The sequence below is a fragment of the Asterias amurensis genome, chromosome 1, assembly GCF_032118995.1.
Source record: "Asterias amurensis chromosome 1, ASM3211899v1".
In the NCBI taxonomy this organism is placed as follows: domain Eukaryota; kingdom Metazoa; phylum Echinodermata; class Asteroidea; order Forcipulatida; family Asteriidae; genus Asterias; species Asterias amurensis.
In genome coordinates, this window is record NC_092648.1 from 21,137,915 (window position 1) to 21,165,203 (window position 27,289).

General features: G+C 38.5%; 1 protein-coding gene across 1 annotated transcript in view; it reads right to left on the minus strand.

The window, feature by feature from the left end:
* Positions 1–21,524, minus strand: part of LOC139946113 (uncharacterized) — a 44,434-nt gene extending 22,910 nt beyond the window's left edge. The window contains exons 1-23 of the mRNA XM_071943762.1: positions 21,312–21,524; positions 20,096–20,210; positions 19,084–19,138; positions 18,661–18,782; positions 17,937–18,094; positions 17,557–17,646; positions 17,035–17,098; positions 16,235–16,301; positions 15,854–15,920; positions 15,445–15,472; positions 15,031–15,157; positions 14,578–14,736; positions 13,629–13,743; positions 13,105–13,161; positions 12,403–12,427; positions 11,964–12,060; positions 11,302–11,371; positions 10,657–10,844; positions 10,214–10,265; positions 9,815–9,862; positions 9,075–9,136; positions 8,794–8,880; positions 745–1,021 (exon numbers count right to left, since the gene is read on the minus strand). Coding sequence (XP_071799863.1) covers positions 745–1,021; positions 8,794–8,880; positions 9,075–9,136; positions 9,815–9,862; positions 10,214–10,265; positions 10,657–10,844; positions 11,302–11,371; positions 11,964–12,060; positions 12,403–12,427; positions 13,105–13,161; positions 13,629–13,743; positions 14,578–14,736; positions 15,031–15,157; positions 15,445–15,472; positions 15,854–15,920; positions 16,235–16,301; positions 17,035–17,098; positions 17,557–17,646; positions 17,937–18,094; positions 18,661–18,782; positions 19,084–19,138; positions 20,096–20,210; positions 21,312–21,404 — 2,223 coding nt within the window. The 5' untranslated portion in view covers positions 21,405–21,524. The remainder of the gene's footprint in view (positions 1–744; positions 1,022–8,793; positions 8,881–9,074; positions 9,137–9,814; positions 9,863–10,213; positions 10,266–10,656; positions 10,845–11,301; positions 11,372–11,963; positions 12,061–12,402; positions 12,428–13,104; positions 13,162–13,628; positions 13,744–14,577; positions 14,737–15,030; positions 15,158–15,444; positions 15,473–15,853; positions 15,921–16,234; positions 16,302–17,034; positions 17,099–17,556; positions 17,647–17,936; positions 18,095–18,660; positions 18,783–19,083; positions 19,139–20,095; positions 20,211–21,311) is intronic.
* Positions 21,525–27,289: the final 5,765 nt, after the last annotated feature.

The following is a 27,289-nucleotide window of genomic DNA, read 5'->3' on the forward strand; positions in this document are numbered from 1 at the left end:
AAAAGCGACTGTTTGCGTTATTTGAGCTGACCTTTTCTGAAAGTGACCAACAGAAAATTGAAAACTTCTCACAATCGGGGACCATTTATTGTCTTTTTTTGTATGTACCCAGTTTGATTGTGTATGGGCGTGTACAAACACACCCACACAGACGAACGGACACGGTAAACGCTTTATGAGTTGCATGACAATTTAAAGAATCAAACTAAAAACTAAAAGTTTCACTTTTGAAATGTGGGTCAAAAATGAAGGTTCAGCTAGAGTGTTTGCCTTGTTAGTTTTTCTGGGTGAGTTGTCTCCCATACACATTCAAAATGGATACCCTAAAGACACTAGACACTAATGGTTACTCAAAATAATGATGAGCATAAAACCTTACTTGGTGACGAGTAATGGGGAGCTGTTGACAGTATGAAACAATGTGAGAAACGGCTCCCTCTGAAGTAACTTAGTTTTCGAGAAAAAAAAGTAATTTTCCACGAATTTGATTTCGAGACATCAGAATTAGATTTTCTCGAAATCAAGCATCTGGAAGCACACAACTTCGTGTGACTAGGGTGTATTTTCTTTCATTATTATCTCGCAACTCCGACGACCAATTGAGCTCAAATTTTCACAGGTTTTATGCATATGTTGAGATACACCAAGTGAGAAGACTGGTCTTTGACAGAAATTAATGACAGAAATACTAGAGGAGAAAATCCTTCAAAGGTGATATCAGATAGCAATGTAAAAAACACTCACCCGAATCGTGCTTAATCTGAAAGGAACCCGCTGCCGCAAAACTTGTACCCCAAACAGCCCCTCGCTGGATGCTGGATTGACCACACTCAGAGTGAAGTCCTCGTTTGACGTATCCATACTGTACTGACTGTATCGGTTCCGAGTCGGGCAAGAGGTACCATCACAAGTCTCAGAGTTCCCAGTGAATGGAGGACTACGATTTTCAAATCGTTTTGCGGCCTTTTTGGTAAAATTATTGACCTGGGGATCATTGACAGCACCTCCATCATTTGTCTTCCTGGAAACCAGAGAAACAGAAGAAAAATAATTCGATAAAATATTACAGAATTGCCCATCGAATAAGTATTGAAAGACATGTTATTTCTAGATTCCCCCCCCCCAAAAAAAAAAAAAAAAAAAAAAAAATCAAACAAACTCAAAATCCTAACAATCCCAAACTCCACAAATAATTGATAAGTAATCTAGCATGGCTGACCCAAAGTTTATGGGCTGGTTTGAATATGCACAACAATGCAATGATTTATAGATGATTGAGTTTCGTAAGGGTAAGCCAAAGTTTCAAGCTTGCCCAATTTCATAAAGCTGTTAAGCAGAAATAACTACTCATCAATTTTATTTGATAAGCGACAATCGATTGGGGCACCAGGCACTACAATGAAAACGTAAATGTAATTTTGGCTGGTAACATATTTCTGTTAAGCAATTTTGTCTGTGCTTAGCAAGTGTTTGTGCTTACTTGCTCTATGAAATTGAGCCCAGGGCCCAATTTCATAGAGCTGCTTAAGCACAAAATTTTGCTTAAGCACAAAAATCCTTGCTTAGTAAAATCAGATTACTGGCCAAGACTCCACTCAATTGTTATGCTAAGTAAACAACAGCTAAATACCAGTCACAAGCAATGCATACGGCGTGACATTTGGCCATTAACATGTGTAAAATAAGCAAGCTATTTCCGTGCTTAAGCAATTTTTTGCTTAAGCAGCTCTATGAAATTGGCCCCAGGACTCAATGCAGCTATGGCTTACCGCGTAGTTATGTGACCATTTATAAATAGTCACGTATCTCAGCTGATGACGTTAGCGCCATATTTCCGCACTTAGCATTGTGTTTGAAAAATCCTTACTATACATTAAACACGCAATCACCATATAACAAGCAAAAATTCATTGCCTTCCTTGAAACACACATTTGCAATAAAAAAAGGAGCCCCAAGGTTGAACTCAATTTCGTGATGCACTTATCTCGATTATCCTCGTGAAAGTAATTACAAAACCTCACCATGAATGGTGTGAAATGACATTTTATTTAAGACTCTTTCAGAGCGAAATTTTGAAACATGACGTCCTTGGGCAACAATGACAAATGGGTCCGTACATTCCAAAGAACAATATCTGCGCCCGTGGAAGGTCGCCGTCAAAATTTAGAAATGAACTGACAATATTCTCTGTTGAAAAGTGTACAGACTAATAATTTGAAATAAATTGTACAAAACACAGTGGTATTTTTCCACCTTTGGTAATTGCGAAGACCAGTATTTTCATTTGGTGAAGTAACCCAACATTATGCACTGTGAAATTTTTGAATCAATGGTCATCGAGAGTTGCAAGAGAATAATGAAAGAAGAAAAAAACCTCATTGCACCAATAAATGTGTGTGCTTTTAGATGCCTAAAAAAATATTTAAATACTTCATGCGTGAAGCCTTTTAATGTTTGGGTAAGAAACTTTCTTTAAAACTTCGTTACTTCAGAGGGAGCCGTTTCTCACGATGTGTTATACTATCAACAGCTCTCCATTATTTGTTACTAAATAAGCTTGTATGCTAACAATTATTTTGAGTAGTTACCATAAATAGTGTCCTGCCGTCGATTTCACAAAACTCTTCCTAACTTAAGACTAATCTTAGGACTTTAGGACGAGTCCCAACCCTGCACTGTAGCATGCAGACCTTAAGATTAATCCTAAGTTAAGACGAGTTACTCGTCCTACCTCGATATAAGACGAGTCCGAACTCTTTGTGAAATCGACCCCTGTGCCTTTAAAGGCAGTGGACACTATTGGTAATTACTCAAAATAATTATCATCATAAAACCTTACTTGATTACGAGTAATGGGGAGAGGTTGATGGTATAAAACATTGTGAGAAACAGCTCCCTCTGAAGTGACGTAGTTTTCGAGAAAGAAGTAATTTTCCACGAATTTGATTTGGAGACCTCAAGTTTAGAATATGAGGTGTCGAAATCAAGCATCAGAAAGCACACAACTTCGTGACACAAGAGGTTTTTTTTCTTTCCTTATTATCTCGCAAATTCGACGACCGATTGAGCTCAAATTTTCACAGGTTTGTTATTTTATGCAAATGTTGAGATACACCAACTGAGAAGACTAGTCTTTGACAATTACCAATAGTGTCCACTGTCTTTAATGCGAGGCTAGAGACTTGTAATTTCCCTCTGAATTTTATATAGTACTCAATCCATTGGGAAATGAGTTGATAACAAAACTGCTTGGAGCCCCTCTTCAAACGTGCATTTTTCTGAAACCGTAAAGGGGGGGGGCACAGGGTTTGTTCACAGCACGCATGCCATGCAGTTATGAACTACGTCAACTGCCCATTTTTAAATATTCACCATCAGGTCAGCTCCGCACTGAAATATATTCGTTTATTTATAGCTCAAAGTGCTTCTTTAAAGGGTGCATTACGTATACGTCATAAATAACTATTATTATTAATAAAATAATAATATACCTATGGAGACTAAACTTATTCCGAGGCGCATAAAAAAGAGAGAGGGTAACAAAAAATATTACAAATTACGTAGCTAGAAAGAAATAAGAGTATATTGAATAAACAAATTTACATAAATGTGTGGGCAAAAATAAGTGGTAAATAATAACAAACAGAAAGTTAATCATAAGAAATATTGAATAAGTAAGTTTTTAGCAATGTTTTGAAAATGTCAAGAGAATGTGTAGCTCGGATATGTAAAGGAGAGTTCCAGAGAGTGTGTGCAGATACAGAAAATGCACGGTCGCCATTGGAAGTGGTTGTTTTAGGGACAGTTAAAAGAAGTTGGTATGTAGAGTGAAGATTGCGAGTAGGGGTATATTGTGAGAGAATTTCTTTGAGATATGGAGGAGCCCTACCATCCATAGCTTTCCAGGCAAGCCAAATAATTTTGAGTTTAATTCTTTGACAGACTGGGAGCAAGTGAAGCTGTTTCAATACAGGTGTGATGTGGACATATTCACGTGTTTAAGATAATACTTAAGTATTTTACACAGTTTCCAAAACACACCAAGCGAACAACCTGTGGAAATATCATCGTGTGTGGAAAAAAGCGAAGAGAGGTATGCTTGTCATGGATTTTGAGCACGTTAATGTACATGCTTGTTTCGATAAGAGTTATCAACATAATCAGTGGTAACTGATGGAGATCTTCAAATGATACTTTCTTGATTTTGCGCAACTTATATAACATTTCTTCCCAATCTGCACAGCAATACTGATTGTGTTTTGTTTCAAATTAATCGGGTATAGTATGCTTTTTTACATACGGTAAAGATGCAAATACGTGAGATTTAGTTTGTAGAGTGCTTACTTTATGACAAATATGAAGTCAATTTCAGACTTTGAGATTGTGTGTTTTGTTGTTGAATATGTTTGGTATAACTATAATGCAATATGCATCGGTGTTCGGGTTTGTGTAGTGGTATCTTTCCTCGCCTTCCGCCTCTGTGAGCCCGGTTCGAATCCCATCGAGGGCACTTTTGTTTTAAGTTCTTAAATAACAGACTGCGTGGGTTTTTTCCTCAACTAATTCTCCACGGCTTTCCTCCCATCTAAAACCGGAACTTTCCTTGTCTTCTTTCCTTTGGGCTTTTGGTGATTAAGTTAGCTTTTCTAAGAGTACTTTGGCTTACCTTGAGGTTTGGCATTGTTTTACATAGGACGAAATTTACACGTGTCGAATACACACGTGTAGCTAGTTGGTTTTACTTTCTTGTTGTTATAGCTACTGAAATTATTTTTTAGTTATTAACAATAAATCATCTTTCTAAAAAAGTCACTGACACTAAAGCTCGTTCAAGTGCCAATCCTCTGGAGTATTTCCCTCTGTATTACTGTCAAAGTTGAGAATACGCCTGATGACAACTCACCAAATAAACCACCAATGCTTAATTGGATCGACGCAATAACAATATTATAATTATGCATAATGAACTGGGCCCAATTTCATAGAGCTGCTTAAGCACAAAATTTTGCTTAAGCGAAAAAATCCTTGCTTAGTAAAATCAGATTACCGGCCAAGAGTCCACTCAATTGTTATGCTAAGTAAACAACAGCTAAATACCAGTCACAAGCAATGTGTATGGCATACAAATTTGGCAAGGTACATGTGTAAAATAAGCGAGTTATTTTCGTGCTTAAGCAAATTTTTTGCTTAAGCAGCTCTATGAAATTGGCCCCTGGCCTTAAATCCCTGCCGAAACATAGACCTGTATTTTGCCATACACCTAATTTGATTATATTTCCACAGGTTGCTTGTTTGTAAAATGTATTGAAATCGAGGAAATTGAATTCTCTAAATGTAAAAGAGTTAAAAATACCACTCTTTACATTTTGAGTTGTCCCTCATATGGCTCTTTAAAATGGGTGGTGGTTATTTCACTCTTTTAGAGGGGTTTCACTCCAGGACAGAAAGAAAATCACTCAAAAAAGATGCAAACTTCAATCTCAAAGAGTGGAAGACCACTCGAAAAGGAGTTGTCCCTCATTATGGCTCTTCAAAGAGTGATATTTCCACTCTTTTGCATTTAGAGATAATGATCACCACGATTCATGTTCCAGTAGGCCCTAATCATTCAAATTTTATGATGCAATAATTATTTACACAGAAAAAGGGTGAACTCTGTGTGTTTTCCAGACAATATCTTCCTTTAACCAAAAAAGTGAGGGAAAGCAAGAGGTATTCCCGGCGGAATGCCCAAACCCCTATAAACGCGCAAAACAAGTTTGTTTCTGGCGGAGTGCCCAAATACCTATAGGGCCTAATGAACATTGCATGTATCCGAAGACGAAGAAACCCAACAAAATATCAGAACAAAAAATGATGTGCAAAAAAGAAAGTGTATTGAGTATAGTCCTGGAACACTTAGCTTTTCTCCAACTTATGTATCACCCTCAATATGTAAAGTTAAATTATAAACAAAAATCACATATGGAAATTGAATGCCGAAGGCAAAGAAACCATACAAAAAAAAATCAGAGAAACCATATAAAAAAAATATAAAAAACATGATTCATTGTTTGTGGAATACTTTCCTGGAAAGGGGGAGAATTGTTATGAATGAACGATTGACACAAATGTTTTGTTTTTTTAGGGGGGGGTTGTGTGTGGTTTTTCCCCTTTTTAAAAATAGATGTTTACCTTGGCTTACGAGGACGCAATAAATTAGCTTAGTAACCTTGGATTAATAATTAACCAAAACACTAGACTGAGAAACCTACATGAAAAATGCAACATAACAAATTAAAAGGGCATTTTAACCAAGGGTTGATTACTTACAGTGTTATGGTTGGGTGAATCCCAACGAAATTACCCCTTAAAAAGGTTCAGTTAAAGACAATGATCAAAAGCGCATAATAAAAAAATATTGCCTAACTGTGTACAAAATTCAAATTTCACTGCAATGTTTTACAAATTAATATGTAAATTTCACTGACATTTAACCAGATATTTTTAACCCCTTTAAAGCTAATCGGCGCAACACAAAAAGCGACCGCACTGGCAAACTAACCATTTGATAAATGCACACAGCACTGCTAATAGCTTGGGCAAATGTTCCGACTAAATGGGTTTCCCTGTCTTAATTTTGTTTTTCGTTTTGTAAACTAATTGAGAGCAAGGACAAAACACATAGAAATTGTCATAATAGCTTGCAGGCTTGCAAAGCAGAGACCAGCATTTGCAAGCAACCAAACATTGTTCAATTAGTATCACAATGGTCGTTGACAACTCAATGCAATTAGGGCTTATTTATATCCTTGATTTGAGGGACAGAGTACGTACCGTCCACATCTACAGCATATGGCACTCTTGTATAAAGTCATAATGTAATGTTGACATTCATAAGGGAATAAATTAAAGAGGGATTGTATCATCAGTCAAATCTGATCTCTCAAAACAGCATGAGAGGAAATGAAATGCCAATTCCTTCTAATTACTGTAGGAAAAGAGGTTTCCATAAATGTCCATCACCTGTAGTCTAAAATTCTACCCCTGGTTGCTGGAGTTAAATAAGATTGCCAGAGTGTAATAGATGGAAATTTGCACCTGGGATAAGGAGTAGTTAATTCTTGTTTACCCATAATACACAGATGCACTGTATACTCACTACTTTCCCAAGCTCTGTGAACAAAATCACAGGCATATTACTCTGGTAGGATTCGAACCAACTACATTTGCAATTCAAGAGTAGTGCATTGCCGACTAGATGTGAGTGGTTGTTCAGGTAAACCAAGTTAATCAGGTATTTATATTTAGTTCATTTCTCAGTTAGATAAAAAGCACAATAATGCACATTAATTACGTAACAACATTTTAAAACACTGCAATGAGCAATGAGCATGGTAGACAAGCAAGTTTCAACCGAGTCAAATGGATAGGGTAAGCTGCCCTAACCGTATGCGCAATAGGATTCTGGTTGACTCATAGAGAGATTCTTGCTCAACATCCCCTGGGCTCAATTTTCACAAAGAGCTAAAGATTGATCTTCAAGTTGTGTGCCAATCTGACTTGCTTAACAAACTGTGATGTCACAATGCAAATCACTATGGCAATATTGACTGCTAATAAAAGGTGAATCTTTAGTGCTTTGTGAAGGCGAGTCCAGACTCTTTAGCATTTCTCACAGTCTGGAAATCCAAATTTCTAGATTAATTCCAGGTCCAGCCGTCGATTTCACCAACCTCTTCTTAACTTAGGATTAATCTTAAGACTTACGACGGGTTCAGTTCCGTATCCAAATACGTAGGACGCATTGAACCCTTCCTAAGTTAGGACGGGTTACTCGTCCTAACTCGAGCTAGGATTAATCCTAGCGTTTGTGAAATCGACTGCTGAATTTATAGAGGAAGTCGAATTACAAGGACTACACTCAAACTGAACAGGACCATAATTTAAAGGTAATTTCAAATTGTAACTCGGACGTTCCATTTTTGGGGGTTAAAACATGGGAGAATTATAATTGTTTTATATACCACACTAAGGTAGAACACTGTAACGTATCATCCATTGTTTTTCCATGTAACCACGACCCTCCACAATGGACCCTCTCCTCACCCTTCAAAAAAAATAACAAGTAACAAATACATTGACCTTGTTCCATAAAGTGCTACTTCAGTTTCAACTTCCTTAATTTGCCTCATCGACAAAATATGGAGGTGCATAATGCCTAAAAGAGTTCTTATACATGATTGTAGCGGCAAGTTTACTATTAAGCATTTATAGTTACTCCTTATTTTTTACACCATGCAAAGCTTCAAACACCATTTACTTGTACATTGCCTAACTTTGACCATAACATGTTTTGTTAAAGCAGAAATCATTCTGCCTAACTTTGAGATGGTATATCTTGACTAACAGACTGCATTTTTCTTTTTTGCCTAACTTTTGTACTGCAGATATTCTGTTATTGTGACATGAAATCAACTTTGGCAGTAAAAATATGATGAAATATGACTTAAGTTAAGTTAATTGCATACATGGAACATATCAATTAGGTACACAACACTGTCCATTTTCCTTTATGTTAGATGTCAGAAAAATGGTACGGCTGCAAAAATCACTGCAAAAATCGGTCATGATCCACACTGTCAAAATCAGCCTGAAGTGTCTTGTGAGCTTTTTACCTTCCTTTTGTCCTTCAGGTTGTTGCTGCATCAGTTGTTTTCTAGTCGTTATCACTTAGCAATAGACAGCCTATGAATATAATGTTTATTCTAAAATACTTCTCATTCATAACAAGATGAACAAAAATGACTTACCAAGTATCCCACCACCAATGCTCTTTGCCTGGCAGCTCACTGTATGTAACATTCCCTTTAGTTTCCTTCAAGAGACGAACCATACGCCTGAATAAAAAAAAATAACACATTAAATTTGATTTATGAATGTAAACGGTTATAAAGAATGTACTAAATGGCCAAGTGACCATGGGTAATAATGTTTGAAGCGCAACGATCAATCCTTTGAATTCCTACTATTTAAGAGAGCGAATGTTATTTATTATTAAAGACAATAAGAACCTTTAAGTTTTGCCACACACCTTACGAAATACGGATGAACTGTTCTGTCATTGGCGCCCACTCGTGCTAAAACTGGAATACCCTGAAAAGAAATACAAATACTGAACAATATGCAATTGAAATAGAGAAATTTTTCATGAACAAAACTTGAACGGTTTTTTACAAATATAGATCAATCTTTTAAAGACACTGGACACCATTGGTAATTGTCAAAGACCAGTCTTCTCACTTGGTGTACCTCAACATATGCATAAAACAACAAACCTGTGGAAATTGGAGCGTGATTGAGCTTGATAACTTTCAAAAACTCTGTATCATCTAAGGATGAATTTCTTCTGGGTTTTTATTTTATTTTTTTAAACAAGTTTTTGCATCTCCGCCTTTTAGTCTCTATTGGGTTTTTAGTTCTCCCGGTCAGATGGATTGAGTTCTAAAAAACTTGGTCTCATTAGTGACCATCAAAACTTACTTGGTGAGAAGCTGTTGATAGTATACAATATTTTGAGAGAGGACTCCCTTCAAAATAATACAGTTTGGATAATTTTTCAACCAATCATGTAATTATTTTTTAAAACAAAGTAATGATGATTATGGCAAAATTACACACAAGCGTATGCCAGCTCTGGAGCGAGAAGTAGCACAAACATTTGGCATTCAGCGGATACGCACAAATGGGAGGTAATGATCTCACCAACAAGGATCGCTGAGATGACCATGGTTTTATAACCAGAGAGAACTGATCAAAGTTCCCTAGACTTACCTTTAGATTAGAGACGTGTCTATCAGCATCATTTTCTGCAATACAAGCCTGTAAAGACAAACCATTGTAGTAAGTATTATAGTGATTTTTATTTATTCGACCAAGATTTCAACAATACAACATTACCGATAATACGCCTCTCTTAATATTTATGCATGAGGTACGTCACAATGCTTACTCAAAATGAGGCGATGGGCGCAGCCACGGCAAGTGATGGGGAACGTGCGCCCATAGCCTCATTTATGACGTCATGCATAAGTATTAAGAGAGGCATATAGAGCAGTACAAGAAATACTGAAAGAATACTCTGAAAATCTTGAAATGGAAACTGAATCAATTAAAGCAAATATTTCATGCTAATTAAGGTGAAGTCATTACTGGTTTCCAAAAACTACATACCTCCAAGATTGCTTTGACTGCAGGGTCAGTATGGCTGGTACTCAAGTCATGTCTGTAAAGTAAATAAAATTTGTTAGGGAGAAATTTGGATTAGGGTAATAGGGGTTGATTTCACAAAGAGTTGGGATTAGTTCTAACTTAGACCTAGTCCTAGGAGATATTAAAAACTTAAGGCTAGTGCTAAGTTAGGGACGAGTAACTCATCCTAACCTCGAGATAAGACTAGTCTAAACACTATTCCGTACACAATATTTAAGTTAATATCGGCTCAGAGCAGAAAGAACTTATAATACCGAGACACCCATCGGGATTCAAGTTCATTTTGCTCTTAGCCGACTGGATCTTTCTAGTAAGTTTTTTGTGCTCTGAGCTGACTGGGTCTTTCAAGGTCTTACAAGTCCTTTTTTGCTCTGAGCCCACAATCTTTTGCCTCAAGTGCTTACCGGAAAAATACATTGCTGTCCCCATATTCTTCCTTCTTAATCCATCCAGCCAATGAGATCACAGCAAGGGCCCGGTCAGGGTAGTGGGTGGCTAAATGCCATGCTCCATGACCTCCCATAGAATGACCTGCAAAGAGGACGCTGTACGCATCTGCTTTGTTTGGGATCCATGGTGCATCCCTGGTCATCTACAAAAAAAGATAAGACAAAGTTTACGTGAGATGTACTCCAAAATTATCAGCAAAAAGGCCAAGTGCCCTTACTCGCATTACAATGAAAATGAAAATTTGACAACCTGTTTACTACCTACCAGGCAAGCTCAGTAGTGGTCTAGTGGTAAGTGTTTGCTCTAAAATTTGCAAAGATACTGGGTAAACATCCCATCTGAGCAATATGCATGGGTTTTTTTTCAACAGGACTCAGGAAAAATTAACATTACTAAAGTCATTACAGTACTCTCTGCTAATAGGCTTCAGACTGCCTCTACCTACCACTCAAGCTCGATGATTTAGTGGTGGGACATCTGCTCTAGAAAAGCAAATTTGGGTTCAAATGCTCGTGGATTTTTGTCTACAAGACTCGGTTATGGAAAATCAGGCCAATAACTATTTTTGTGTGTGTAATTAGTTATGATTTTGTTCTCACTTGCTGAAGAGTTTGCAATGAAGTCATCGCAGTAAGAGCCCCTGGCCCTTCCCAATTGTGAGCACCATGTCTGCGTGTATAAACAAATCAATCCAGCAATATCAAGTACCAACTTTTGTATTCTGTGGATGAGAGGCATTTTGAAATCTCAGGGAATGAATGGTATAAAAAGTGGCATGTCCCCATCTCTGATTACTGAGGTCAACATTCTACCACATAATACTGTGTACCATGCACACACGCATTGTGGTTTGTCATGGCCTAGCGGTCAAGAGCACCGGACTGAAGCTCTGGTGTTTCTGATCAAAAGAGTTTGGGTTTGAGTCCCAGTCAAGACTCCTGTGTCCTTATAAGCAAGACATTTAACCATGATGCTTCATCCTTTCGATGGGACGTAAAGCCATTGGTCCTGTTAGTTTTTTAATGCACGTAAAAGGACCCAGTGCACTTATAAAAAGCAAAGGGGTTCGTCAAAATACTCGCAATTAAACACGTGCATAATTGGGATTAGCCGATCAGAGTACTTTTTTCAGTATTTCCCTCCCAGGAGTATCTGATGATAGGTATTGATACAGCTTACTGACCATAGTAGTGAGGTAGGTATTCCTCCACATCCTCGTGCTGTACCATCCCATTTAAAGAGTTACTCAAAATTTTCTTACCTTGTAGGAGCCAAGACCCATGCATTCTCAAGTCCAAAGATCCAGTTGCCATCTTTCATCTGTTTATAACTGTCGGCTTGATTTTGAGCTCCAACCCCTGGTAATGAGTAAACATTTACCTTCTGCAATTAAATCTAGTTTTTCTTTAAATTCAGATGTTCATTCCCATTATACCAGCTAAGCTTCTAATTTTCATGTTCCTTACACTCGTACTTCCCTTGCTCATAAAACCATTAAACATGAGGGACCCATCTTATGGAACATGCTTAATCAACACCTTAGAGTTTCCAAAAATATATTTATCTGTAACCATGATTTTAAATCTGACACATTAGATTCTTATTGTGGATGAGTGCACTATTGTTGGATCTCGCGTCTCGTGCTTTATCTGAGGAGTTTGTTTTGCATAGTTGGTTTATCTAATTAAAACTTAATTTACCTGTCCCGTGGAGAGTAAGCAAAACCTGTGAACAGAAATTGACAAAGTTTACAAATACAACAAAACACAAAATAAAAGTTGGAATAAAAATTGGCAGCTTGTCTAAATAACAAATTGTGAATCTTCCACCATTCACTTTACCTCCTAACCTATTACCTTTAAGACTTTGTAAAGCCCGGTTCATGATGGTGAAAACATGATGGTAAAGGCGAAACAAGTTTAAAACCTGTGTCACAATAGGAATACAGCATGTCCCTGATTGTATGCATAACGTAATTCTCTTCACACTCACTTTCCCGTAAAGTATGAACCAGGCTTTGGGGTCAAAACGGGAGGCCACTAACCCCTTTTTTGCATTTATACCAGCGAGTGGTTATTTTGGTGCCCATCTCCAAACAAAGTAATGGAGCAGGCAGGCCACCTTACGAGGCGTCATGACAACAGATAGAAACACTGTACAACAGAATGGACCTCAAGAAAACAAATGAGACGAAGTAGGCGTTGGACAGACGACATCAGAGAATTTGGAAGCGTCACATGGGTGCGACAAGCACAAGAAAGATGGAAGTGGAATGGTGATGAAGAGGCCTTCCTTCTGCAGTGGAGTGACACAGGCTAGATAAAATGTTTATGATAGGTCTTTCTTTTTTTCAATTTGTAGTTGAATGAATGTATGAATGTATCAAGGGGAAGAATACGTACCGGGCACATCGCACCAGGACAGTCCATCAAAGGGCGGATTGCGGCCGCATGTTGTATCTGATATCAAATTCAGAAATTAAGCATTTTTAAAGGTAACTTTAAAAAAAAATTCTTAACCAAATCAACAATATTATACATTTAATACATTCTATGAGTGCAATGGTGAGAACATTTTCATTCAGTTTAAAGACAGTGGACAAAGACCAGTCTTCTCACTTGGTGTATCTCAACATATGTACAAAATAACAAACCTGTGAAAATTTGAGCTCAATTGGTCGTCGAAGTTACGAGATAATAATGAAAGATAAAAACACCCTTGTCACATGAAGTTGTGTGCTTTCAGAGTTGTACATGTGATATGGTAGTTCTGGTAGGTATAATTCTTTTGTGCTTAGCTACTTTTATGGTTAAGCAGCTCTATAAAATTGGGCTCCGGTAGTAGAAAGTACTTCTTTCAGAGCCCAGAAAAGAACTCCCCAGTACTGAATTGAAAACAAAATTGTTGGTTATTAAAAAATACCTACCGATCCATCATGGTCAATGAATGTGAAAATGAATGACTCAGCTGTCTTCCGACATCTCAGAGTTACGGTTGTCTGTTGAGAACCACTCCCTGCTGAAGATACCTCCAAAGGTAACCTAGAGATAGAGTGAGAGAACAAATACATACAATGAGCCAATGTACTAGGTTGCATTGAGCTAAAGTACTAGGTTGCCTTTTGACATCTCAGAGCTACGGTAATCTGTTGAGAACCACTCCCTGCTGAAGATACTTGCAAAGGTAACCTAGAGATAGAGCAATGTACTAGGTTTCACTTCCAAAGGTGGTAGTGTTTTAGAGATATTGCCAAAAATAGTAAGCAGGTTTAGTCTACACGGTAAGAATAATTCAAAATTTGAACACACAATCTGAGAAACGATTCTGACAGTAACAGTTCTCAGATTCAAATTTTGGGAGATGAAAACTGTTTCCCATAGCCTTCGTATTTATTTATAATATATTACAAAGAAAGTGAACTAATTTTCAAAGAGCTTTATACTATCGAAAGCTGCTGTACATCTAACCAAGTAAGTTGGTATTGCCATTAATTTTGGGAGTGGTTACTAAGCGAAAACCTTCCCTTTAAACACTTGCCAATGACAAACCTCCTCGGTCGTACTCCAATAACGGACCGGGTCTTCACGTAACGCTCATGGGGGAACGGAGCGCCGCTGGCCCCCACGAGCCACCTCTCCCACGAGTGCCTCTGACTCTGCACTTTGCCGTGCTCCCAGACACCGTCATTCCACCAAGTCGGGGCCCCGTGGCGGGCCCCCACTGCAGCCGGGCGAGAGCCCCGCAGACCTCCAATGGTAATTCCAATGCAGTTTGGATGATAAGCAATAATATTTCTGTGTACACAGTTTATGAAACTTGACTTTACGCTATCGAAATGAAAACAAGTTGAAGGATAAAAGTAAGATCAAACTCACACTGTCTCTTTGCAGTCTTTCACTTTATAATCTTCACGATGCTTGAAGCCTATCACGACAGGTAGTGTTTGGCCGGGAGCTATGTTCGTTTGAAACCCAGACTCTTTATGTATCAGCTCTATAGCAGGTTGACTTTGCTTCTGACTAATCATGGTGACCCTGATAAGCAAGAAGATTGTTTTTTACAAATTTGCTGCATTGACAACGTTTTCAGATATTTATTATCAAAAGATTAAACCAACAAAAACAATTGGAGAAACTAATGACGTGGTTTAAGATATTTATTTCAATTTGCATTCCATTGAAAGTTGTAAACAAATGAAAACAGCCACAGATGAAGATGGTCCATTCGGAGAAATTCTATTATCATTTTGATCAATCTATACAAAAACGAAAACATCTATTAAATTCTTCCTTAAAATCATTTTTTTTAAGAAACCAAATATGTATTACCTGATATTTCTTAGCCATTTTGTCGATTGTAAATTAGTGACAGGTATTGAAATGACGTTGCCAAATACGTTTCCATCAACAAGGTCTGGTAACGTTGTGGGACTGTGGACTTCAAACTTGTTTGCACCTACAGAAAGAAAATTTTGTAACAGATCATGGTTTATTACATGTTAACATTAAATTCATCTTTAGGAAAGTACACAAGTTAACTAAAAATAGACTGGCTCGTGCTTGTTTGAACAACGGGACTCGTTAGAGACAAGATTTTATAAACAATACATTTCAGATAAATGCTTGTCTTCTTTGCTTTCTTCAGTTTTATAGAGTAAAACACATTTTAAAACGAAATTGAAAAGACGGGCAAAAGTTGTAGTTCTATAATATCTTAATTGTAAAAAATAATGTTTAACTTACCAGCTAATTTGAAGCTGCATTTAAAAACCTTAAAACAAATCACAAAACAACTTCATGAAACCAAGGAGCATGATGAAATACACAAACCTAAATTTTTTAAATTAACCACTAATTCGTATGAGACAAGCTTATAGTTTGCACTGGGAAAGGGGGTCTTAGATAAGAACAAGTTGGGTAAACAGAGATTTTTTTCTTGGGGCAAAAGGGTCCAAGCGAGGCAAAGACGTAATTTAGGGAGGGGGCTATTTCATGTATCAATTCTTTCATTTGTGCCTTTTTTTTCCTTCTCAATTGGGCACGCAAGAGGGGAGACAAGGGTTCTGCACAGGAGGGCTACAGCCAAACCCCTGCCCCTCATGTTTCACCACTGCTTAGAACTAAACCTTGCTGACAATTGATTGTGACATACCTGTGTTTGTTTTGCTCTGAGTCTGATGTAAAGTGTATGGATTCCTGGAGCTAGTGAAACACTCCACCTGCAAGAGCCCAGAAAAAAAGAGAAATAAAAAGATTGATCCAGTATAAACAGGCATGATATTGATATTTGTATCATGGGAAAAAAGCCTGACCTACACATTTATATTGTGTTAACTTTAATATCCTATTCAGACTATTTGATCACAATTTTTTCAAATTTCTCCAAGGGCAAATACAATTATTTTCCATGACCCCTGTCCCAAATGACAATGTCAAGTTGTGCCAAGGGCTGTGACACACATGCAGCAAGGCCCATGTACCTCATTAGTAAGAACAATAACACTGTACATTCCCATTCACAGACCATACTCACCAAAATTGGTCTCTCCTGTATACATCTGCCACAACAGCCACATCATCGATAAAGATAGTATGCACACCTAAACATGACACAAAAATACTGATATCAATATAAACCACAAGGGAAACTTAGACAAAAAGTTGCATCCCCTTAAGTAAGGTGATCCCCTGGCTGCCGCTTCCTAGGTTGTATCGTAATTTGGGTGTGATCCCTGGCTACACGGCAGTTAACGGTTGTATGGCTTCTGATTGGCACCCCCGAACAAAGATACTGACAAAATAGGGACACCGCCAATACAGGGCTAGATAGCTCAGTTGGTAGAGCGCCGGCACGTTAATCCGGAGGTCGTTCTAGTCGAATCCCACTCTAGTCAATTTTTTGTTCAACCTCAAAAATCACAAAAATACTGAGTAAGGTTTCTCTCCAATGCCAAGTTAATAGCTCATGTTTTAATTTCCATTCAACAAGTCTGTTTGAACAAGTTGTTTCTATCCAAGAACTCCAAATTCCAAATCTTGATTATTTGGTGAAACAAAAATGAAGGGTGGTGGAAACCCTTCACAGTCAAGTATTGGGAGGCAAGTGTTGAAGGCACTGTGAGAAACAGCTCCCTCTGAAGTAACATAGTTTTTGAGGTAGTTTCTCACTCAAATAATGAAAGACTTCAGCTGGAGTCTTTTATTATGCACTTGAAAGCACACAAATTTGTAAAACAGGTATTTTAATTGTCTTTGACAATTACCATACTGTGTCCAATGCCTAAGGTAGGAAAATAAGTATTTCTTTTACATCAACAGGTTGTAGCTTCTTACCAAGACACTGCACAAGGATGTCTTCATCTTTAGAATTGACCGCAAACTCTCCAACAACCCAGCCCTGGGAGAGGCAAAAAGTATGACAGCTAAAGAAATAGTACAAGACAGTTATAATGTAGTTACAAGAGGGTGGCGTGGTTGGCTTGTGTGTAAAGCGCTCGCCTCTCACCAAGGTGACCCTGATCCGATACCCGGCAAGGGCCATATGTGAGTTGAGTTGTGCATTGGTTCTCTGCTGTGCCACAAGGGTTTTCCAGACCATGCAGTGTTCCTCCCGCAGGAAAATCAAACACTTTAAATCTCCGGCCGTGCTCCCTGATCATAATGGGTTAATGTGGCTGGCAGCCAAAAGCGCCCTTGCATGCCTGCTTCTCATACTTGTTGAAGCTGCCACATTCGCAATTCAGGTCTTAGCTGTGAGTAAGGATGATTAGCCTCCCAAATTACTATTTTTAAGAAAGAGTTTTGTGGTTACAATTGTATTATTTACTTAGTAACAGTAAGGATTTTTACACAAACCTGCCATTCTGTTATAGCCAAGGAACCCAGAGACGTCACTAGATCATTGAGATTGACATCCGGAGTAATTCGCAAGAAATCATCAGCGTTCTGTTTAAAAAGAAATAACTCATTAGCTTTAGTGACACAACCTCATAGGGTTCAAGTCGAATACTGTTATACTTAACCAGTGACAACTTATAGAGTTCCAATTCTGCAATAACTAACCACAAACCTTTTGAAGAGAGGGGTGGGGGACTGAACTTTGCCAAACATTCAGAGAGTAAGGGGTTTTAGCAAGGGCGCAATCACATAGAGCTGCTTAGTGTTTGCTTTGCAGATATTTAACATTTTCTGCTCAAGCAACTGTACGAAATTGGGCCCATGTCATCTCTCCTCACCTTTTGCCGATACGTCTTCCAGCTTGTTTCGCCTCCAGGAACTAACTCTGAGAAGTATCTGGCTTTTTTGTTCAATCTTTGTCTGGCTGCGACGGTGATACCTCCATAAGCCTCAATTGGGTCTCCATCTACCTCTATCTTGCCAATCACAAACGGACCTTCAAAAGAACACCAAGTTGATAATGACTTCTTGATATTATTTTGGGTATTGGGGAAGAGCATATTCAGTCTTTCATCTTCATCACTAAACAAAGTTGGGAATGTCAATTGGCTTTAAACACTTCACATAGGATGACATGTATACACGCCAAATTTTTCTTGACTTGGAAAAGGGTGCTTTTTAAACTTTTTTGAAAAGTTTAAAGCGTCCAAAAGGTTGCTGTCAGTCACACAGCTGACTTGGATATATTCAAGAAAGCTATCTGAAAGCTACTGACGTTGGGGACATCTATCTGAAAGCTATTGGACGTTGGGTCCATTTACAGTGCGACTATACTCTACTACAAGAGGAATGTACTACACCACATAGATAGATAAGACATTACTTTGTTCTTCTGTATGTGGGTTAAAGTACGAAGTCATTACATATTTAAAAATCAAAATTTGGGGTGGGTGGATGGTTCAAACCTTATTCGAAAAATAAATCGAAATGTTAAAACATTGACTATTCTGAATAGCCAACAATGACACTTTTGGCCTTGGTGACCTTGTTATTATCCCTCACCTATGTAATGCCAGGTGTCTATGAATGATGAAACTTTCCCTATCAGCTTGGCTGCTTGCTTGAAGCAAGTGCTTGCCCTTGTGTTCTCCTTCTTTAGGGTATAGAGAGTGCCCAGTTCAGACCTATCAGAGAAAATGGAAAAGGACATGTTGTCATTTGAGACACCCTGTGAGTATGAAAGATTCATTGAAGTAAAGTAGCTGAAGATGTGAAATTGGGGAGGGTAAAAATTAGATAACTTCCCGGTAGTGTTCATATATTGATTTACATGATCCAACTGTTTAACTTTTGCGAAATATTCATAAAATATTAGCAAAAAAACTATCAGATCTTCTTTCACAGGTTTGCATGTTTGTTTGTAAAATAGCTAGCTTTCATAACTCAATGTACATCTGTAGACATTACCCTAAGTGGTAAACTTACCACGCCCAGCCATTTTCAGGGTTTGAGTTGAGAGATTTGATCACACAGGCTCTCTCTTGTCTACCTGAAATAATGAGGGAAAGTTAAGCATTACTCAAAAGTAAATTGCTGGGCCCTTGACAAGACAGCCTTTTGCTTTAAATTGGCCGAACCCAATTAAAGTTTTTAAAGTTGCAACCAAATGCATTGTATAGTTGAGCAAATCCAACTACAGTTGGGCAGATTTTGAGGCCAATTGTGATGGGGTGGAACATTTCTGAGATTAACACAGACCACTCACAAATCATAAATCAGAAAAAAAGTTTGAATAAAAATTTGCAAACAAAATGAAATAACAACACATAGGACCATCATAGATGCTGGCAGAAAGATGTCCTTTAATTATATTGTTAAGACTGTCTTGTCTGAATAGTCTTGTTCTGGCAATAGCTTAGAGCTTTAAAGGCAGTGGACACTATTGGTAATTACTCAAAATAATTATTAGCATAAAACCTTTCTTGGTGACGAGTAATGGGGTGAGGTTGATGGTATAAAACATTGTGAGAAACGGCTCCCTCTGAAGTGCCATAGTTTTCGAGAGAGAAGTAATTTTCCACGAATTTGATTTCAAGACCTCAGGTTTAGAATTTGAGGTCTCGAAATCAAGCATCTGAAAGCACACAACTTCATGTGAACATAGTGCAAAAAGGGTATTCCTTCATTAATATCTGGCAACTTCGACGACCGATTGAGCTCAAATTTTCACAGGTTTGTTATTTTATGCATATGTTGAGATACACCAACTGCGAAGACTAGTCTTTGACAATTACCAATAGTGTCCAGTGTCTTTAATAGATTGGGGATAAAGAATATTCATTTTGATTTTACCCACATACACCAATACGTGTTAGCACTGTATATCTCAGTACTTTCCCCAGCTCTGTGAAAAAAAAATCACAGGCACATTACTTGGGTGGGATTCAAACCCAAGACTTTTTCTGCTCTAAAGCAGTTTTAGTAAATGGTGAGTATAGTTTTATTACCACGTCGTTGATCCTCTGTTTCGTGATGGAATCCGCATGTGTACTTTTGCAACTGTTTACGTCAACAGTCTTGGACTCTTTCTCCAGAAGTTGCAGAGAAGATTTCTAGTGAAAGTAAAAGAAAGAAAGAGAAGAAAAAAAATAGTTTCGGGACTCTGACCACAACTGTTTCACTCATGAGGGTGCTCAGTAACGGTCATACTGAATGAAAGCACTAATTAATGCTTTCTAAATTATTTTACAGTTTGGACTCCTCTGAGCTCTGTTGTATGCAGTGGCACTGGTGTCCTACCATACATGGGCTAGTGGTGAGTGTGACAATAGAGGTATATAGCAACGGTGCTTTGAGGGCGCCAGCACGCCTCCCCATCGGAGCACTGCTGGCGGCCCTTGTAAGCTGATCGGAAACCCGCTCGCCAGAGAAGGTGTCCTCTGGCTTAGCCTTTATAGGCCTCCTCTCTCGTGTATTTAGTATGACTTGTTGAGTGAATAAAGCATTGGAACCAGGAAAGGAAGGCCAGTTAATTGTATCTTTTTGTGCCATTAAACTGTGTGCATTGCAACCCCCGGTCTACTCCTAGAAGTAGACTGGTATAAGGTTTCATTCCGCTGTCGTCTCCAGTTAACGGGAGACGATAGCGGAGCAAAACCTCATAAATAGTTCTAGGAGTACCCCTGGTCAATGCTACAGAACTGTACTGTCACTAACCCTCCTCGCGACGGCCATATGGAGGGAGTTGTTATCGCAACTATGGGGCGGGCTGTGTGATTGTCTTACTCTTTTCTTTTACTCATTATTGGTGAGTCTAGCACTCTAGCCATAGCCTGCTGGCATACCGCCGACACTCTCAATCTCATCCTCATAAAACATAATATCATAAATATGCCATATGATATGGACATGGACATAGTTACGGGAATATATTGTATACAAACTACCAGCCATAGACCCAGGCAGCCTGGGGCACTGGTTGTTCGAAATGTTGACATTTCCGAAATGTTGTTGTTGACATACATGCCAAGATCACCCAATCACTCATGCGGTGCATTACCCACATACCTACTCCTAGAACTATTTCGGTTTCGTCCGGCTATCGTCTCCCGTAGGAGACGATAGCCGGACGAAACCGAAATAGTTCTAGGAGTACCACATACCTACCAGCTTACACACACACACACAGTTACACTGCCCTATGTTGAACTCACCTGAATAAGTTCTTTCTTTTTCTTGCAACATACAGACATCCAATTTCCCCCAAACACAACGACAAACAGAGTAAACCACCTGCAGATTATCATGGTGACAACTATCACGCCTACTCAGGTAGCAGCAGCTTCACTTATCACCTGCTAGCCAGCGCTAAAAAGAGAGATTTCAATGTCATCCTGCCATCTGCTGTTTTTATTTTATTTTTAGCAGACGTCGTTTTCAACATGTGTCGTGTGACACCGACGATGGAGGGCGCTACAGCAGAAGTGCAGAGCGCTGGCTGCAAAAGAAGGGCGTGGCTGTGCGCAAAAGATGGGCGTGGCTGTTGAGAGCGGATCACTTAAAATAAAATAATAAAAAAAATTAAAAAAAACAGAAGTTGGTGCTCATTTTGCTCGATCTGATATTTTGAGCACATTATTCAGAGACATATTGCTTGACAGAAACAGGTTGCAAGCCAGTATACTAAACCAATTAGATGTGTTTGACTGATAATCTTACTCAACACCCAACCGAACAATGCCTACCGCACCGTGTGAGGAGCCCCATGGCCGAGGCATCATCTAGACCTATAGCTCCTCGGGCCCCAGTTTGAAGCCATCCCCTCACTCAACCAAAAGAAATTCCCTCTTATCACACTCCCCATAAATTTTCACACTGGTTCCTTACAGTACCCCGTCTTTGAAGCCCCGTCCTTCCCATACCCTGGCTTCCTCTGTGCTGGTATACTGGACAATACGAAAGTGTAATGTCGCCAGGGCTACGCGCGCCCTCGATGTCCCTACCCCCAGGAATCTCGGAATTCCTCACACGCCGCCCGCCCCATTTAAAGCGCCCCGGGAGCACACCGAGTTATCCAAACTCGCAGCCACCCCCCCCCCCCCCTTGCTCCTTAATTGAGGCCCCATCCCCCATGTCCATAATATTTAGAAAAACATCTAGAAAGACCTGATTTTTGCTAAAAAGCAATAGTCACATCAAACTCGATTTTTTAAAGACTGTCAAATGATCGTCTCCAAATCGATTGATATTTAGTGCGCCATCGTAACCCCATTACAGTTGTTTTAATTATGATCAATAAAGTTGAGGCAATAATCAAAGGGGGTAACTCATTGGACAGTCCAAAAGGAGAATTAAAATTTATTGGATACATTTGTAATATTGGTAATTTACCAGCATGGCGTATCCCATGCATACAAAAATAAAGAACAAACTGTGAAAATTTTGACTCAAAGAGAATATCGGAAGAAAAAAACACCGAAATGTGTGTGCCTCCAATGCCTAAAAAAGGTTGAAGCGAGTTTGAAATTTTCCCGTCCTCAAAAAACCTTTACTTATAATTATAACAGCTCTCCATTGCTCGTCAAGTAAGTTTTTACGCTAGTGTCCAGTTCCCCCAATGCCACTGCCTACAAATAATAAAACAGAAAAAAAAAGAAACTGAAAAATAGGTGTGACTTAGGAATGTCACTCCGTGAATAATCTTTATTGATATGCAAATAAGGAGACCTGGGCACGGTTTTCGAAGCCCTCGTTTGGCCGATTTCAATACAGCTCGGCCATTTCTGGACGTGTCGCGCTGGAGGATGGTCGTATCTCTCGGCTCAGCTTAGGGTCTTGGACGTCGCGTTTTCTGATGAACTTTACTTGTAAAAGATGTCGAATTTCTCACTATTCCAGTCATGTGCATTCAGACATTTTCGTCAAAACTGTTGCACGGTTAAAATGGTGATACTTTTAAAGCCTGGGCCATGATTTTTAGTATAAATTTTGGCCTACAACAATAAGAATTGTGAACCTTTGTGCATTTTTGGTTTGTCACGTGGTCTGAAATTTTCGGACTAAAAACTGCAGTGTTCAGCACGTGACAATTCACCGTCAGCCATTCAATAATTAATCGTGAATTCCACGCGATTGTCTAGTTCTGACTACAGACTTTTCAAACAAAATAAACTTCGGTGTTCTCAGTTTTATGGAGAGAGCTCCTAAAATAATTCGCTGAAGCCTTGTGTAACATTTAAAGACCGAAGCTGAACACATGGAGGCAATTCGGCATCTCGTTCAGGTAAGGTTTGGGAACACAATCGCATAAAAATCTAAAATTATGGGTTCGGCATTGCAAATAGGTCCAAGTTATTGGCTATCCTTGGATAATTTTGTGCAGCATTTCTATCTTGGGTTCTATTTTGGTTTATCTTATTCGTTGTCTTTTATCCATGTTCTTACTGTATTTTGAACCTGTATTCAATCAATCAAATCAATCCAAGGCGAACCGTTGCTAAGTCTTTACAATGAAATAAGTCCATGTAGGCCCTACGCATGGTCAATGGTTGATGGGGACTCATTGGTTAAATGGGGGTGGGGGCAGAGTGTTAAATTACCCCAAAATGATGGGTTTTGTCGGGGGGGGGGGGGGTCATGTTGTTCGGGTAGAAGTAAAAAACTTATTTTTTTCCCCAATTGTTTTACCTGGGCCCAAGAAAGCTGCTTAAGCTCCAAAGCAGCTAAGCATAACGTAATTATGCTTGCCAGAAAAAAAAATACCAGCCAAACTACCATATTTCATCTACAATTTATGACTGGTATCCTGCTCATTATGCTAATGTGTCAAGCAATTTGTTTCTGCTTAAGCAGCTCTATGATTGGACCCTTTTCCTTTTGGGGGTCAGTTTAAACTCAATTATCCCTTTTTTATTCCCTTAGTATAGCATTGACTGAGACGAGGAATGAGTGAGGGCGAGGCAGCTGTAAGAGGTGGAGCAAGACGAAATAACTTGAGGGGAACCCAGCAGGCAGCAGCCAGCAGGCAGCAGCCAGCAGCCAGCAGGCAGCAGCCAGCAGGCAGCAGGCAGCAGCCAGCAGGCAGCAGCGAGCTCTCATCCAGCCAAGCTTCAAGAGGCACTGTGGCACTGTTTCATGATAGTTTGCAGAAAGAGGTAGGCCCTCATGGGGACAAGTATATCAAACTGAAAATGTGTCCCAAAAAATTTGACTTTTTGGGATCGCCAGTAATTTTGAATTGTTTTACATTTGCTTTGGTTGTATACCAACAAAACTTGAGACTGAATATAAAAATCCAATACTAGGCTTTTCTTTTCACTTTACTCGAAACCCCCCCCCCCTCCCATCAGTAAAAAAAAAAACCCTAAAAGTCATTTAGTCTAACGATACTTAAGGAAAATCCTATGACTGTAAATAACACCTAGTGGACGTGTGTGGGCCTGTAGTGTTTCAAGTCCCTACACTATGTGAACCACTTTTGATCTCGAGTCCACACTTTGTATGTAATGCTTGCTAACACAAATAAAGTAGGAAGAAAAACAAACATCCAAACAATTATCTGGCTTGGTTTTATGGCAATCTAGTAACTGTCAATCAACTATAGCATAAGTGGTTCTGTATAGGGTATTAATATTTCATCCCCATAGCCTACTATTTCACTCCTGGAAATAGTACTTTCCTTATTATTATTTCGAGGATAGGCCTAGTGTTTTGAGGGAATAAATCCTTTGCAATTCTAGAGCAGTGTCTTACCAACTATTAAAATAATTCTAATAATTTTGTTTGTACTTGTTTTCTTGTTCAGGTGCTCCTATCTTTGTGCCAGATGGGACTTGAAGATCTATGGATGTGTGGTTTGTGGACGTTGGAGTCCTCGCTGGAGTCATCGCCGGATTCAGGTAAGGAAAACTTGGCACCATCCGACCTCCACTTTTTAAGTTCACCTTTGAACATAAATGCTGCCATTTGTCCTTCTAAAGGCCTTAATTGCTTTTTATCTTTCAAATGGCAGCAAACACAATCTAGGAAGAATTATGAAGACGCATTGCAATTTTCTTTTAGTTTCCAATGTTTAAGTTGATAGACTTTTTCATTGGAAAACAAAATTTGATGTGTTTATACACATGAATTGCATTGAATTGAATGCACATGAAATTATATGAGTTTTGATGGCTCTCAGAAGAAAAGAAAGTTCTCTACTTATTAAGCGCAATAGTGGAGGTCGGATAACGCAAGTTGTCCTAAATCAAGATCAAGACAAGACGAAGACTGCGAAGTGTAAGAGAGGATCTAACCCGTTCTTTTGCAGAGTCCCACCCCTCGTACCGCCCCTTCCCCAATGTTCGTCGATCTTGTTGATGTTGTCCTTAAATACTTGTGCAGCTTTCAAGGTGACTTCATACTTTCTTGGCATTTCTTGATTTGCATATTGGTCGAAGCCAATGATGCTTTTAATTAGAAGACTAGTCTTACTGGAAATTTCTGTGAGGGTTGATACTTCAAGTCATCAGTTGTCATGTTTATTTACAATTGTCATGATTTAAAATTCCAAACTCTGTTCAAATAAAGTGGGTGCAAAATCCAACTAAAATCTTAGGCCTATTCAGTAATTTCAATACGTATTAGTAAAAAGGTTTTTTTTTATAGAAAATAAAGCAATTTTTTTTCATCAACTTAAAAAGTAAATCATGCACTAAAGTTATTTAGAAGTTATCATCATTAAGTCCAATGTTATTCCAGACCATTATTGTTCTAGTCTACAGTAAAATATTGTTTCAGTCCAATATTATTTCAGTCCAATTTTATTCAGTCCAATCCCCATCGATTTGATGATAATGTTTGATTTAGGAGGAGTAAATAGATCCTTTAGAACAGCTAAATGAGTATTTACAATTCCTGATGATGAGCATTTCATCAATTCTCAATGTAGACATCTTCTAAGAAAGAAATCTAAAAATGTTGTTAAAATAATAAGACAATATTATATATTTATAAAAAAAACATAGCTCAATGGATGGTTAATGTCTGATTTAGGAAGAGTAAGTAATATCATTTAGACCAGCTAAATGAAATACTTACATATTCCTAATATCAGCATGACATCAGTCCTAAAATGTTGACATACTCAACTAAAATACAAAAAGAAGATAAAATATTAAATAAAAAAACTGTAATACTCTAAATAATTTAGATCAAAGTTCATCAAACAAAAGAATTGGGAGACAAACTTATTGCAAACAAAAGCTTTTTCAAAGCTAAAGTTACTGAAGCGCAGCTCGCATAGCTCATTGCAATTAATTAAATCGCTAATTTCTGAGCGCTGCGACCAAGTAGGACAAAGCGAAAAGAAAAAAAAAAATACGAAATAAAAAAAACCTGAAGCTGGTGACAGTCAAGAACAGGATGATAAAAAAGACATGATCGTCCAGGGGGGAAACTCATCAGTAGTGCATCCATTCCGGGTGAGTATAAACAAAATGGTGAGGCAGTATGCTTAGAACACCAATAGTGTTGGCCTAGAGATAAGACCAACTCCCTAATTTAGAACACCAATAGTGTTGGCCTAGAAATAAGACTAACTCCCTAATTTCTCAACAGGAGGTAAGGTATAAAGTGTGATGACTAGCGTAGTACTTAGTCTTGTTTCAAGATGCTCAATCTCATTTCTTTTTTGTGGTGACACAACACATACAAGGACAGTAAAAACAAGATCCTAAACAAATAAAAGATAATGTCTTGAACCAAATCTAAGAACTACGCTGTCATCAGTAAACGCAGAGCTTGAGTAGAAGATGAAGACTCCCCCTGTGATGGCCCTGAGTGACTGGAGGTCAGTGAGGTCGTCAGTTTGGAGCAAAGAATGGATTAGAGCAAAGTACCAGGTATAAGTATTGAGTAAGTGCATATAGAGCAAGGACAGAGTCTGTCCTTACTCTATGGAAAGTGTGAACGAAAAGCAACTCTTTCCTCCAAAGCCTTTTATTTTTTTTCCTACACAGATTTGGGATTTTTAAATCCCAAATCTGTGGAGAAAAAAAGTTATTTCCTCAGATGTGGGATCTACGACTAATTTCCTACTAAGACTAACTGATACATTTCTTTTGTTTTCCACAGCCTGTTGCTAAGTTAATGGATGTTGTGGCAATTGTTAACAGATGTCAGCTCTTGGACACCGCAGATAACATCGGTTTGG